We start from the raw sequence: 12645 nt of genomic DNA on the forward strand, positions 1-12645 counted from the left end.
TCTCTTTCTCCCTGTCTCTCGCCACATCCCTGTGTGTGTGCGCTCTCTCAAAATAAATAAACTTAAAAAAATTAAAAATAAAAAAAACAATTCAAGCTACTAGATTCTGAAATATTTTTTTATATGCAACTGCTGACGCTATAATGGAAAGTAACTTCTTGAAGTGGTTGTGTCAGAAATACAGTAGGGAAAAATACCTTAGTAGTAAGAAGTCTAAATCAGTAATTGCCCTTAACAGTATATTTAAACCAAACACTTCAAATATAGACCCATCTGTTAAGCAAAAGAAACAAACCTGAACCTCAGAGGAAGTCACCGGACTGCTCATTTTTTTGGCTAAGGATGGTCTTGCAGTCCAGAAGATAAGACAAATGTAAAGAGCAAGAAAAAGAAATGGCGGGGCGTCTGGGTGGCTCAGTCAGTTGAGCATCTGACTTCGGCTCAGGTCATGATCTCACGGCTCTGGAGTTCAAGCCCCACATCAGGCTCTGTGCTGACACCTCAGAGCCTGAAGCCCCCTTCTGATTCTGTGTCTCCCTCTCTCTCTGCCCTCCCCCTCTCGCATTCTGTCTCTCTCTCTCTCAAAAGAAAAAGAAATGGCAAAAGTCTACTACTACAAAGGAAGAAGGATAAAATACAGAGTATCTGCATTTCTTGAGGCCCTTCCTATAGGCAAATAACACCACTTAGCAAGAAGTGCCACAACAGAATGATGTTACCAGATATCATCTTTGGGATCTAGACTATAGGATTCCATTATAGGAATATAACTGGATTATACCAAGGTACTCCTTACTGTAAATCCTAATCAGAAGGGTCCAAAATAAACCCGAAATATACCAATATGACTGTACTCATAGTTTATGTCAGAATGTCAGAGTATGTGGTTTGATTATAAAAGAATGCATAAGTGGGGCGCCTGGGTGGCTTGGTCGGTTAAGCGTCCGACTTTGGGACTTCGGCTCAGGTCATGATCTCACGGCCCGTGAATTCGACCCCCGCGTCGGGCTGGCCCGTGAGTTCGAGCCCCGCGTCGGGCTCTGTGCTGACCGCTCAGAGCCTGCAGCCTGTTTCAGATTCTGTGTCTCCCTCTGTCTCTGCCCCTCCCCTGTTCATGCTCTCTCTCTCTGTCTCAAAAATAAATAAACGTTGAAAAAAAAATTAAAAAAAAAAAAGAATGCATAAGTTAATCAAGAAATTGTAATTAGAAGAGAACCAAAAGTCTACAGAAGGACTCATTTCAAAGTAAAATCCATATACATCCCACCTCAATATATGCTAGCCAAATCTGGCTATCCACATTAACACGTACCTGATAGAGTTCTTCTAAATTGTACTTAATCGAAGTACTATTCTGGATAGCTTCCACCGCTTCTTTCAGTTTCTGCCATGTTTCATCTGTGTAGTTCTCCGGTAATTTAGGCTTATCTAGATAATATGTAGAAAGTTGATGTCAGAATATATAGTATATGGTAACGAAAGGATCCATTAAAAGTGCAATAATAGTATTACTGCTTTTTAAGAGTAAATTTTGATTTTTATAATTATTACATCTAAATATTAAAGTAACTACTGGAGGCGCCTGGGTGGCTCAGAAGGTTAAACATCCGACTTCGGCTCAGGTCATATCTTGTAGTTCATGAGTTCGAGCCCCGTGTTGGGCTCTGTGCTGACAGCTCAGAGCCTGGATCCTGCTTCGGATTGTGTCTCCCTCTCTCTCTGCCCTTCCCCCAGTCACGCTCTGTCTCTCAAAAATAAATAAACATAAAAAAATAAAAAATAAAGTAACTACTGTATTTAAGCTTAGCATAAAGAATAAAATTTGAAATGCCAGAATATTGTTCGTCATTTTGACTCACCTATTAGAATTCACCTTTAGGTGAAGTTTTTTTTTTCTATTGACTGTATTGCTTCAAAAAATAAAAATTCAAGAATCACAGATAAAAAAATAACAATCCTGATCTTATTCGAGGACATGTAAAACCTAGCAAGTCAGTTGACATGCATTTTGTACCTGAGATTTGAAATACTGAATGTCTACTATGTACAGGTACTTTATAAATCTCTTAATCTTCCTAACAACGCTCTAAGGAAGGTATTATCACCCCTATTTTGCAACAGAGGAAACTGAGGCCAGAAGACTCGATTTAGTAAGGCTTGCCCAAGGTCATCAAAGCTAATCAATGGCAAAACTGGAATTCTAATCCAAGTCTGTTTGACTCTCACATAAATTTATGCAGCATCTACAAATGAAAAGAAACATCTTAACTCAGGTTTTAATTTAAATTCCATCTATGAGCAGAGTAAAATTTTTAAAAATTAAAACATCCAAATGACTCCAGAACCTATGTAGCATTTTCAGAGTGGAAAGGAATATCTTAACCCGGGCCTTAATTTAAACTTCATTGACCAACAAGGAATATTTTTTAAATTAAAACATTCAAATGTCTTAATGTGTTTTTAGTTTAAGAGGGAGAGAAAAAAACCCAAACAAAATCTCTGAAACCAGTATGCAAATGAAATTAGGGATAAAGCTCATCTCTTTAAAAATCCTTGGCTATTACATCCATATACTTGGAGTGGAACAGTGAACACATTAGTCAATTACAATTCACATTCACTTCAGAAAAGTATACTATTAAACCAGAAAGATTACAACACTCTTGAGAACCTGGGGATGGGAGAAGAATGACAGAAAAAAAAGAGAAGGTTAAAAATAAACACTATAACCCTCTGCTTTAGACAAAATAGAGCATATTCTTGATTTTCACACTAATGTTGAAAACACAAGCACCAAGAAGCTAATTTTCTGAATACTAATATTTACCCACAAGGCACTTATCTGGTAAATATTACTTAAGTTCATTCATTTATTTCTCCATTTAATAAACCTCTTAGCATCTATTACCTGCCAGTTAAGGGTGTTGAAAAACTAAGTCAGAAAACTAGAAACACAGTTAACAGAAAAAAGTAATTCAGCTCAAAATCTGTTGATTTTATACACATCAGTGCATTCATAATACTCTCAATCACATATCTCAAATGTAAAATGAACAAATTTTCCTAAATTTGAACTGCAGGTCAGTACTTTAAAACCCATTTTAGTGGAAAAAAAAAAAGATGTAGTAATTGTTCCCATCTTTAAACTAGTGGTACAGAGTTACTACTTATCTGTATACACAGTATTTTTGACTTCCAAACCCTACCTTTGGAAAGAAATGCAGAGATCATAAATATTTTTCTCCAAATACTGCTTCCACAAGGGGTTTCAAGAATATAATGTTCAACATTACAAATCTAACTATAAATCTTCACTGAGCATGAAAAGATCACCATTGCTACCTGCATTTCTAGGGACTAGAAAATGTGGCCTACTGAAGCATAAAAATAAAAATCACCAGTACGAAAGCTCACTATGCACCTGAAATAAATAAACCTCTTTAGAATACAAATTTCTCACCTGTAAAATCCGGATCAATCATACCGATTCTCAGTATTGTAATGAGTAACAGTAGATAGAAGAAGCTGAGCCAGACCTCAAAATACTGCCCAGAAACACTCGGTGTATGCTTCAGCACAAGGATACTAACCACCCCCGGAAAATGAACCCTCCACCCAAAAAAGGACCTCCCTCCACCTCATTGATTATGCATAAAACATTAGGCCACCTCTATACTGTTTAATATATTAACATAAACAGAGCACGTGACCGCTCAAGTGTCAAATCCTTAGTAGGTGATTATGGATTTTGGCCTTGGTTACCTTTAAAGTTCTTGATCACTAACTTCTTAGCAGAGCCAGGCTTGCTGTTAGCAAAGCTAGAAGTGGTGGTAGAAGATTTGGCTAGGCCGTTTGCATGATGCACCGAAGCCACAGAAGAGATTAATATACTCTTATTTTTAAGTTGCTGCTGCTGAGATGTTGCAGCAGTTGGTGAAGATGAGGAGGAAGAAGAGGAGGATTCCTCAGCCATCTTCGCATCAAACCCTACAAACTCCAGGGTGTCTTCAAAACGCAGCTTCTTCTGTATCGGTACGTGGCTGGAAGTAGCCACTGAAACCCCCAGGCAGAAGGACGAGGTTGAAGGGGATGCCGAATCCCTGGGTTGTAAAGGAGGAGTGGAAGAGGAAGAGGTGGAATCAAAGTCTTCTCTCTCGTTACTACTATTACTGCCGCTACTGCTGCTGCTGTTTAACTTTCTCTTCTTGGCAGAGGTGGGCGGAGTGGTGCTGGTATTACCATCAGTGGCAGATCTGACCTCCTGAGCAGCAGCAGCAGCTGAGGGATTGGGGGAAGAAAAACCTGTTGGAAACATGAAAATAGCGGGGTCAACAGGCAGAGGAGCATCAAAAACCTACGTTTATATGCCTGCGTGCGTGTAGGAGAGAAGGTGGCAATGCTAGAGGGGGAAGGGAAGAAAGAGAGGAGAAACACAGAGGACGAGAAGGAAAGTGAAGGGGGGGCTACACCGGGGGAATGGGAGGGTTTGGGAAGGCGGATAGGCTGACACCAGGAGTGAGCAGAACGAGGGGGGAGAGCGAATGAGGAGGCAGACAGGTAAACGGCGGTGCCGTCCCCCTCCCCTGCTTTTCGGTCTCTCTCCCCCCTTTCTGCTGGAGCGACTCAGTGAGTCTGTGAGGCTGCAGCTCCTCCTCCTGTTCTCCCTCTCTCTGGGAGGGGAGATGCCGTGGTTGGGGGGAGGGGGGAGGGGGAAAGAACCAAGGCTTGTTATTGTCAATAGCACAAGAGGCTAAAGATGGCGCCACTTCCGGTCACGCGGCGGCGAGGGAGGGGCGGCGTCTGTCCTCGGGAGTGGGGGGTGGAGAGAAGCACTGCAAGGCGCCCGAGGGGCGGGGGTGCTGGCTCCTGGGGAGGCGGCGGGAAAGCGGCAGCTAAGGCGCCCAAGACGCTCGTGCTCCTTCCCTAGCTCTCGCTGTTCCTCCCCCTCCCTCTCCCGCTCCCCTTCCTTGGCAGCACTCTCCTCCCCCGGTCCGCCGGTAACTCCCACCCCCTCCTTAACGGTCCCGCGGGAAGCTTCGCGCTGCAGCGCCCTTACCGGAAGTGACTGGGCAGACACTTTTCATAGCGCCCAGATCCCGAAGCCCCCAGGTCCGCAGGACTTGAGTGGGGGGGGTGGGGGAGGGAGAAAAGGGGGGTAAGAGAAGTGGAAAGGGAGGAGGGGGCGGGCTTTCTAGACACCTCCCGAGCTCCTGATTGGAGCTTTGTGAACGCGAGGCGGGCGGGGTAGGGGGAAGGTGGCGGGAGAAGCAGCGGGAAGGAGCCTGAAGGGGAGGGAAGGTGGTGACGGTGAGGGGCGGGGTGAGCTAGCTGGGAAAAAAGAGGAGGAGGAAGACAGGAAGGGAGGGAGTAAAAAGTAAGGGAACCGAGAATGGAAACTTTGAAAGAGATAAAGGAATAAGGAGGGGTTGTAAGGCATGGGGAGTAACCCGAAATGAAGGAAAATATGATCATGGCATTATGCCTGCTGCTAAGAAGGAATGTCCTGACGTTAAAATAGGAAAGGAAAACGATGTTAGATACAAAGAAAATGAGTTTTTGCTTCGATTGAGCTATAAATTGTTTCTCTTATGTCAAGGACACTGCTGACCCAACACTGAATAGGGCCTGAGTTTTGATACCTTTTTCAGTAATGTAGCTGTAAAATCTTTTTACCTTCCTACCAGGAGCATTTTCTAAGATGGCTGGCCAGAGTTAGGGTGCATTCTAAGGTCCAAGAAACAAGCAGGTAACTAACACCCCCCCACACACACACACAATACGCAACGACCTCCTCAGTCATTAATCCAATAATTTACGGACCAAACAAAGCGACTTTTACCAAATCTCAATTCAGAACTGTTTCAAAGAACACATTTTGGAAGAATGATATTGGCAAAAATCAATGTTTTCTACCAATATATTCCACAAGCCCCAATTCCAAAATAGATTACTCTTAAGAACAAACCTCTAAATGTGGTTAAATTAGCAGCACTAACCTTGTAAATTTGCTGCTGGGAGTTTTTGTTTAACCTGAGGGCATGGGGGGGGCACAATGTCAAATAAAACTAAATCTGCCAACCTGTTGATCATTCTAATTGCAGAAACATCCAACTGAAAGACTTTATGCCACACATGATATCAGGTCCCTACCATTGAGAAGCCAGTAGGGGAAGAGGGTTTCAAAACTAATTTCCCTAACAGTTGTATAACATATGTACAAAGTGCTCCGGAAACATGTGAATCAAGAAATTCGGAAGAATTTTGGAATAATCGGTTTCACATAGGAATTGTTTATGCTGGGTGTCAGAGTGGGAACTGCCAAAAAGACGAGTGAGGGGGAAGGTCAAAGGCATTCTGGGCAGTGCAAATGGGCAAAGGGAGTTGTGAAAGGGCCTGGCCTGTTTATGGAAATATGGAAAGTGCAATGAAGCTACCAAGTAAGATGTCTAGTTAGAAGTAAGGAAAATGAAGCTCAAGAGTGCCTGGGTAGAGGCCAAGAGCAGGCCACCCAAAATGTAACACAATGGCATATTGATTATTTTGAATTGAAGCTACTTGGGAAACCACTGGCACAAGAACACGCAGACCCTGTTCTGTCCCCCTGAAAGCAAGAAACAAATCTCCCATAAGGCAAATATGCTCCCTGTACTAAGAAAGAAAAAGACATCCTTATCACCAGTAAAGCTGAGAAAGCTGCAGAAACCAACGTTTTTCTAATCTACCTCAACCTAAATTCCGCTTAGAATTCCGTAATTTAATTAAAGCTCTCAAACACCTGTTTTCTTTATCCCTTCAATTCCTCACAAATTTACTGTCTCATTGTCTAAAATGTATTAAGAACTGCCTGCCTTGGTCATTTCTCGAGATCCCTGTGCCCACGTAATAAAACTTTGGGGTTTTTTTCCTCCTATTAATCTGTCTCCTGTGAATTTAATTCTTAATCCAGCTGGAAGACCTTGAAGGGTAGAGGAAGAATGTTTCCTTCCCTCCTCTGGCACACAAAGCCAAAAATCTGGTCTACTCTGTGGGCTAGGTTAGACAGCAAGGAAAGGAGGGAGCAAGCTAGGCTTTTAAAAGCAGGGGAGTAACAGGACTGTGGGTGGAGTAAAAGCAGTTTGTATTGAATAGTTTTAGAGAGACAAATCAGAACCCTAAGAATGAATCAATTTTCTAGCTGTCATACAAGCCCACTTTATTTATTTATTTATTTATTTATTTATTTATTTATTTATTTATTTATTTATTTAAAAAATTTAGGTCTTCATAAGTCTGTAGTTAAAATGCAAATCCTCCTAAAAGAGGTACCACCTGGAACCACTATCAGCTTTGTGCTGTTTGATGACAATTGGCTGAGAGCAAGGCTCTAATGGAACTTAGGCCCTAGGACCATAGAGAACAGAGATGGAGGCCAAAAAGAGGGGGAATGGATTCCTATCTGTTTTGAATGTACCATTTTGTTCTGGCTGCCTAAAATGACTGTCAACTCTTAAAGCCAGGAAAGGTATCCTAAAGCACTAAACCTTCCTTTAGTGTGTCTCATATTTCACACGATGCTGAACAACTGTAAATGCAAAGTAAATACTGAAAATTTCATTGAATGAGAAAATAATGCCGTGTCTTTACATCTTTACAAGGGAAGATTAGCTAATTTTCCGGATTTAATGAACAAGGTTGTTCCAATTTGTGTAGTTATAATTTCTTAGAAGGGTGTGTGGATGGGCCAGCTGATAATGGCCCAAATTGATACATTTTCTAGAAGGATTTGCATTTTTTTTATTTAAAAAATTTTTTTTTAACGTTTATTTATTTTTGAGACAGAGAGAGACAGAGCATGAACGGGGGAGGGGCAGAGAGAGAGGGAGACACAGAACCCCGGAAGCAGGGTCCAGGCTCTGGGCCATCAGCCCAGAGCCCCACGCGGGGCTCGAACTCACGGACTGCGAGATGGTGACCTGAGCTGAAGCTGGATGCTTAACCGACTGAGCCACCCAGGTGCCCCTAGAAGGATTTGCATTTTAACCAAGTACTTTTCAAGACCAAAAAAATGGGCCTTGTTTTAATTCATGTAATTATATTTCTTAAAGGGTATATGGAAGTGCTGGCTATTTTTAAAATTACAAATATTAGTACAACAGAAAGGGAATGGACATAAAGGTAGAAAACTGCTTTTGCCATACAAAGATAAACTTTTATACTAACATAAAGCATAGCTGAGTCTTGTTAATATTCAACTACACTCTGGTAATAATAGCTCCCAATCTGACAAGATTATCTAAGCCCTTCGGTTTTCCAAGTTACATGTTAGCTCTAAAAGCACAGATCCTTGGCTCTTGAGCACTAGCTCACTTTGAATGACCCAGCAGTCCTACCTACTATTTAAGTTTTCCATGAAATATCCTTAAATGAGTTTTGTGGAAAAATATTTTTCTTTTTTATCTTGGTGATTAATGCGAATCTTCCTTTTGATATCTTAACAACCTTATTTTGTGCCAGCTCAATCCTCACATATTTAGCATATCTTAATATGGAGATGTAATTGTAATAATGATTTTTTTTATTTAGCATTTAGATTTTGTGGCACAAACCAACTTAGATATTACTATATGATGTGTGAGGACCAGAATTTTGTGTCTTCTTGGACCCTTGAACCAATTTAAAAAGAAAAACCTTCCATATTTCTTTGTAAAACATCTTTTACATCAAGAATCAAGTACACCCAAACATTTGCCAACCGTTGTTAAACACATTCTCAACATTAAAATACATTTCTCAAGGTTGAACTCACTGAAACCACAATAATCAAGACTGCAATGTAGAACACCATACAATTATGGCCATTATCAGACTAAACCAGATTGGGCACTTAACACATATTCCATATATAGAATCTTTCATCTTGTGAGTTCAACTCATACCTTAGAAACATTAATTAAACTTTACAGTGCTGCCAGATGAAGTATAGTTACTACTGGTATTCTTTTAATCAAGCAAATAAATAAACCTGTAGCTTCTTATAAAGGTAAACATGTATAAAGAAAGATATACAAAAACAGAGGACAAGTTTTTCTAATGTCCATTCCCCTATTTTGGCAGGCATGTCTCTAAAAGAGAGGGGTGCTGTGGTGGCTCAGTCATCAGTTAATCGTCCGACTCTTGGTTTCGGCTCTGGTCATGATCTCACAGTTCGTGAGTTCTAGCCCCACATCAGGCTCTGCAATGATAGTGCAGAGTCTGCTTGGGATTCTTTCTCTCTCTCTCCCTCTCTCTGCCCCTCTCCTGCTCATGCTGTCTCTGTGTCTCAAAATAACTAAAATTCTAAAAAAACTTTAAAAAAGAGTATAACCTGATTCCCTTTTTTGATCACGGGAATTCCCCAAGTTACTTTGTTTTGTGTCTTCTCCAGACATCTCAGAGCAGCGATTTGTCAGTGATAGACACCCCTGGAAGCCTTGTTGTCCACAGGTGGAATCTTCCTTAAATAGGAGATAGTGATTGCTCAGGAGAATACTAAAGATATTTCTGCAGCAAGCATTGTTTAAGAATGTGTCTAGAAAAGACAACTGGTGGGTAAAACGTAGTCCATGCTGCCTATCGGCCTTTCTGAAAGACCATCTTTGAAGCAGGGAAGTACAGAAAAGTTAAACCAGGCAGTGGTGAGGTAGTCAACATGATGTCATAATAAGGGCTCTGTGATGCTCTCAACAGCAAGGGGCTGCTAGGAGACGACTGAGGAGGTCAAAGCTTAAGCAAAGATGATCCAACTACACCCTTTGCCCATCCTAGAGTTGCTTTTTTTTTTAATGTTTATTTTTGAGAGAGAGAGAGAGCGTGAGCAGGGGAGGAGCAGAGAGAGAGGGAGACAAAGAGTCAGAAACAGGCTCTAGGCTCTGAGCTGGTAGCAGAGCCTGACGTGGGGCTCAAACCCACGAACCATGGGATCAGGACCTGAGCCAAAGTCAGACGCTTGGGGCGCCTGGGTGGCTCAGTCGGTTAAGCGGCCAACTTCGGCTCAGGTCATGATCTCGTGGTCCGTGAGTTCCAGCCCCGCGTCGGGCTCTGTGCTGACAGCTCAGAGCCTGGAGCCTGTTTCAGATTCTGTGTCTCCCTCTCTCTGCCCCTCCCCCGTTCATGCTCTGTCTCTCTCTGTCTCAAAAATAAATAAACGTTAAAAAAAATTAAAAAATAAAGTCAGATGCTTAATCGACTGAGCCACTCAGGCACCCCTCCTAGAGTTGCTTTATAAAGCAAGAAACTTGATAAAAAATGCTAAACCTGTGGTGCTCAGTGCAATGTAAATAAATATAACACAGATCTCATATTTTTAACAAAATCATTTATCTTCTACGTAAAATTATCTCATCAACTTAAGACTTACTGACTTGGGTACATCAAACATTTGAGGACTTAGCCCCTTAGCACAGAGATTTTACCTATAGTCCTACCGTGAACCATCTGGAAAGCAGATTTCAGGACTGAAAGTTAGGGCCAGGCCATTTTCCCTGTGGGTTTGGGGTAGGGGACTGGATCAACCACAGATGACTTTTTTCTTTGGTGCTGCCATGCACTTGTTTATTGTGGAGTTGCTGGGCCTATTTTTAACTTTCCCTTCACTTTATCAATGACTATCATAGTCCCCCCCCCCCCCCCCCCCCCCCCCCCCCCCGTCCCGCTTCAAGGTTTGATATTCCAATAGCATTTGGCTTTTCTTTTTCTCCAGAGCAAGGCCAATTTAGGTTTAAACCAGTGGTTCCCAACTCCAAGTAAACAACAGAATTGCCTGGGGACTTAAAAAAAAACCAACACACCTTTGCCCAGGTTTGAAACCAGTCCAACTGAATTAGAATCTCTGTGAGTAGGGCCTCAACGATCATTATTTCTAAGTTCTCAGGGTGAATCTACATACCTCCAAGATTGAGACCACAGCTGTAGATGAACTAAGTACCATCATGATTTGAATGAAGCTGATAAGCCTTTGTACTCTTTAATGCCCGAAATTTCACAATTATTTATTCATTCCTTTTGATAAAAATAGTCTCCTTCTCTAAGAATCCTTTTTTCAAATGCAAATTAGCCAGGGAGACTCAGTTCCTGACCCTTTAAGGTGAATGGTTCTGGGGAACAAAGGATAATACAAAAGTCCTAAATGCCTGGAGGTAAACAGAACAAGGACGAGACATTGCAAGGGGGGATGTGGGGGGGGGGGGTAAAGTTACCAGCAGGGGAGGAAAGATTTCTGAGAGTACATTTTGCTGACCTCACAGTATTGCCTGGGGCCAATCCTGCTTTGTGATGACTGCATATTTAAGATCTAGTCAAGTTTATCTCAGCTGCCAAAAGCTTATTCAAAGAAATTTAAATATTTTTTATAAACAAAACAAAGACCAGACATTGAGAATGTAGATTTGGGACTATCTATAAATGCCCAACTCTGAATTATTCACCATATGGATGTTTCTATTGCCAAGTGATCTGTTTTTCCTGATTCCATTAAATGTCCTTTATTCCCACCAATAGCATTATTTTTCTTGCCAATTCATTTGGTCATTCAACAAAAATGTGTTGAGCAACTACTCTGGGCAAGGCATGGTGCTAGATGTCATAAGGGAATACAGAACTAATACGAAATTCCATTTGTGGTTGATTTTACAGTTTTTCAAAGCACTTTCACACACAATCTTATTTTATCCTCATAACCACACTGTGAGATAGGTCAGGTGCCATCCCCATTTTACAGATGAGAAACAGACTCAGAGAAGGAGGTTTAAATGACTTGCCAAGGGGCGCCTGGGTGGCTCAGTCGGTTAAGCGTCCGACTTCAGCTCAGGTCACGATCTCACACTCCGTGAGTTCGAGCCCCGCGTCGAGCTCTGGGCCGATGGCTCAGAGCCTGGAGCCTGCTTCCGATTCTGTGTCTCCCTCTCTCTCTGCCCCTCCCCCGTTCATGCTCTGTCTCTCTCTGTCTCAAAAATAAATAAACGTTAAAAAAAAATTAAAGAAAAAATGACTTGCCAAGGACACGAAGTACACAGACGTAAACCAAACACACTTTTTCTCCAAACCCAAATAAGGTACTTCCTGTAATTTCTAGTTTAGTAAGGAGACATGCCATAAAATTGTCTCAAGTAACAGACAAGTTAGGAAAAGACGTTCAGGGTCCCACTCACCAGAAGAAAAAAAAGTGAGGAATAAAAAATCACTCCTTTATTGAGATGAGCCAAATCACAGAGCCCAATAGGAGACCAAGCTTGGATTCAGTTCAGGCAGGATCCAGCAGCAAGCAATGCACATTTAAGAAGACAGTAGCAATTTGGTTCTAGAGAATCAGTCCATTCTTTGGCTGGACCCTCAGCCCAATGGCTGATCTTCACTAGAGGTAGAAACCAGTTCCTTCTCCTAGCCAAATCTAGACAAACACTGAACAAGCCTTGCCTAAGGACCTGTCACTGAGTATACAAAGACAACCCTTGCCCTCAAACAGTTCTCAATTGGCCTAGTGGGTGAGGCAGACAATTAGAGAACAGAGTGATAAAAGCTGCTTTAGGAGCACAGAAGAGAGACACCTGCACAGCCTAGGAAGGTGGGGTGGGGTGGGGTGGGGTAGAGAAAAGGTGGGCGTGGGGAGTTACAAATAGCTTCCAAAGAAAG

General features: G+C 41.9%; 1 protein-coding gene and 1 long non-coding RNA gene across 9 annotated transcripts in view; one reads left to right on the forward strand and one right to left on the reverse strand.

Annotated features, from left to right (window-relative positions):
- Positions 1-12645, reverse strand: part of CUL4B (cullin 4B) — a 56907-nt gene that overhangs the window by 32147 nt on the left and 12115 nt on the right. For 2 of the 7 annotated variants that reach the window (XM_042974041.1, XM_042974040.1), the window contains exons 1-3: positions 5057-5158; positions 3763-4302; positions 1313-1428 (exon numbers count right to left, since the gene is read on the reverse strand). In XM_042974041.1, the coding sequence (XP_042829975.1) occupies positions 1313-1428; positions 3763-4302; positions 5057-5084 (684 nt within the window). In that variant the 5' untranslated portion in view covers positions 5085-5158. Of the gene's footprint in view, positions 1-1312; positions 1429-3762; positions 4303-5056; positions 5159-9343; positions 9656-12645 lie in introns of those variants that run through there. The other 5 variants (XM_042974036.1, XM_042974037.1, XM_042974035.1 and 2 more) reach the window with 4 other exon arrangements.
- LOC107179059 overlaps positions 4531-12645 on the forward strand; it is a 38736-nt gene continuing 30621 nt past the window's right edge. For both annotated transcript variants that reach the window (XR_006213378.1, XR_001509597.2), the window contains exon 1: positions 4531-4557. This is a non-coding gene — a long non-coding RNA (uncharacterized LOC107179059). The remainder of the gene's footprint in view (positions 4558-12645) is intronic.

Source organism: Panthera tigris, chromosome X (genome assembly GCF_018350195.1).
Source record: "Panthera tigris isolate Pti1 chromosome X, P.tigris_Pti1_mat1.1, whole genome shotgun sequence".
Classification (NCBI taxonomy): Eukaryota; Metazoa; Chordata; class Mammalia; order Carnivora; family Felidae; genus Panthera; species Panthera tigris.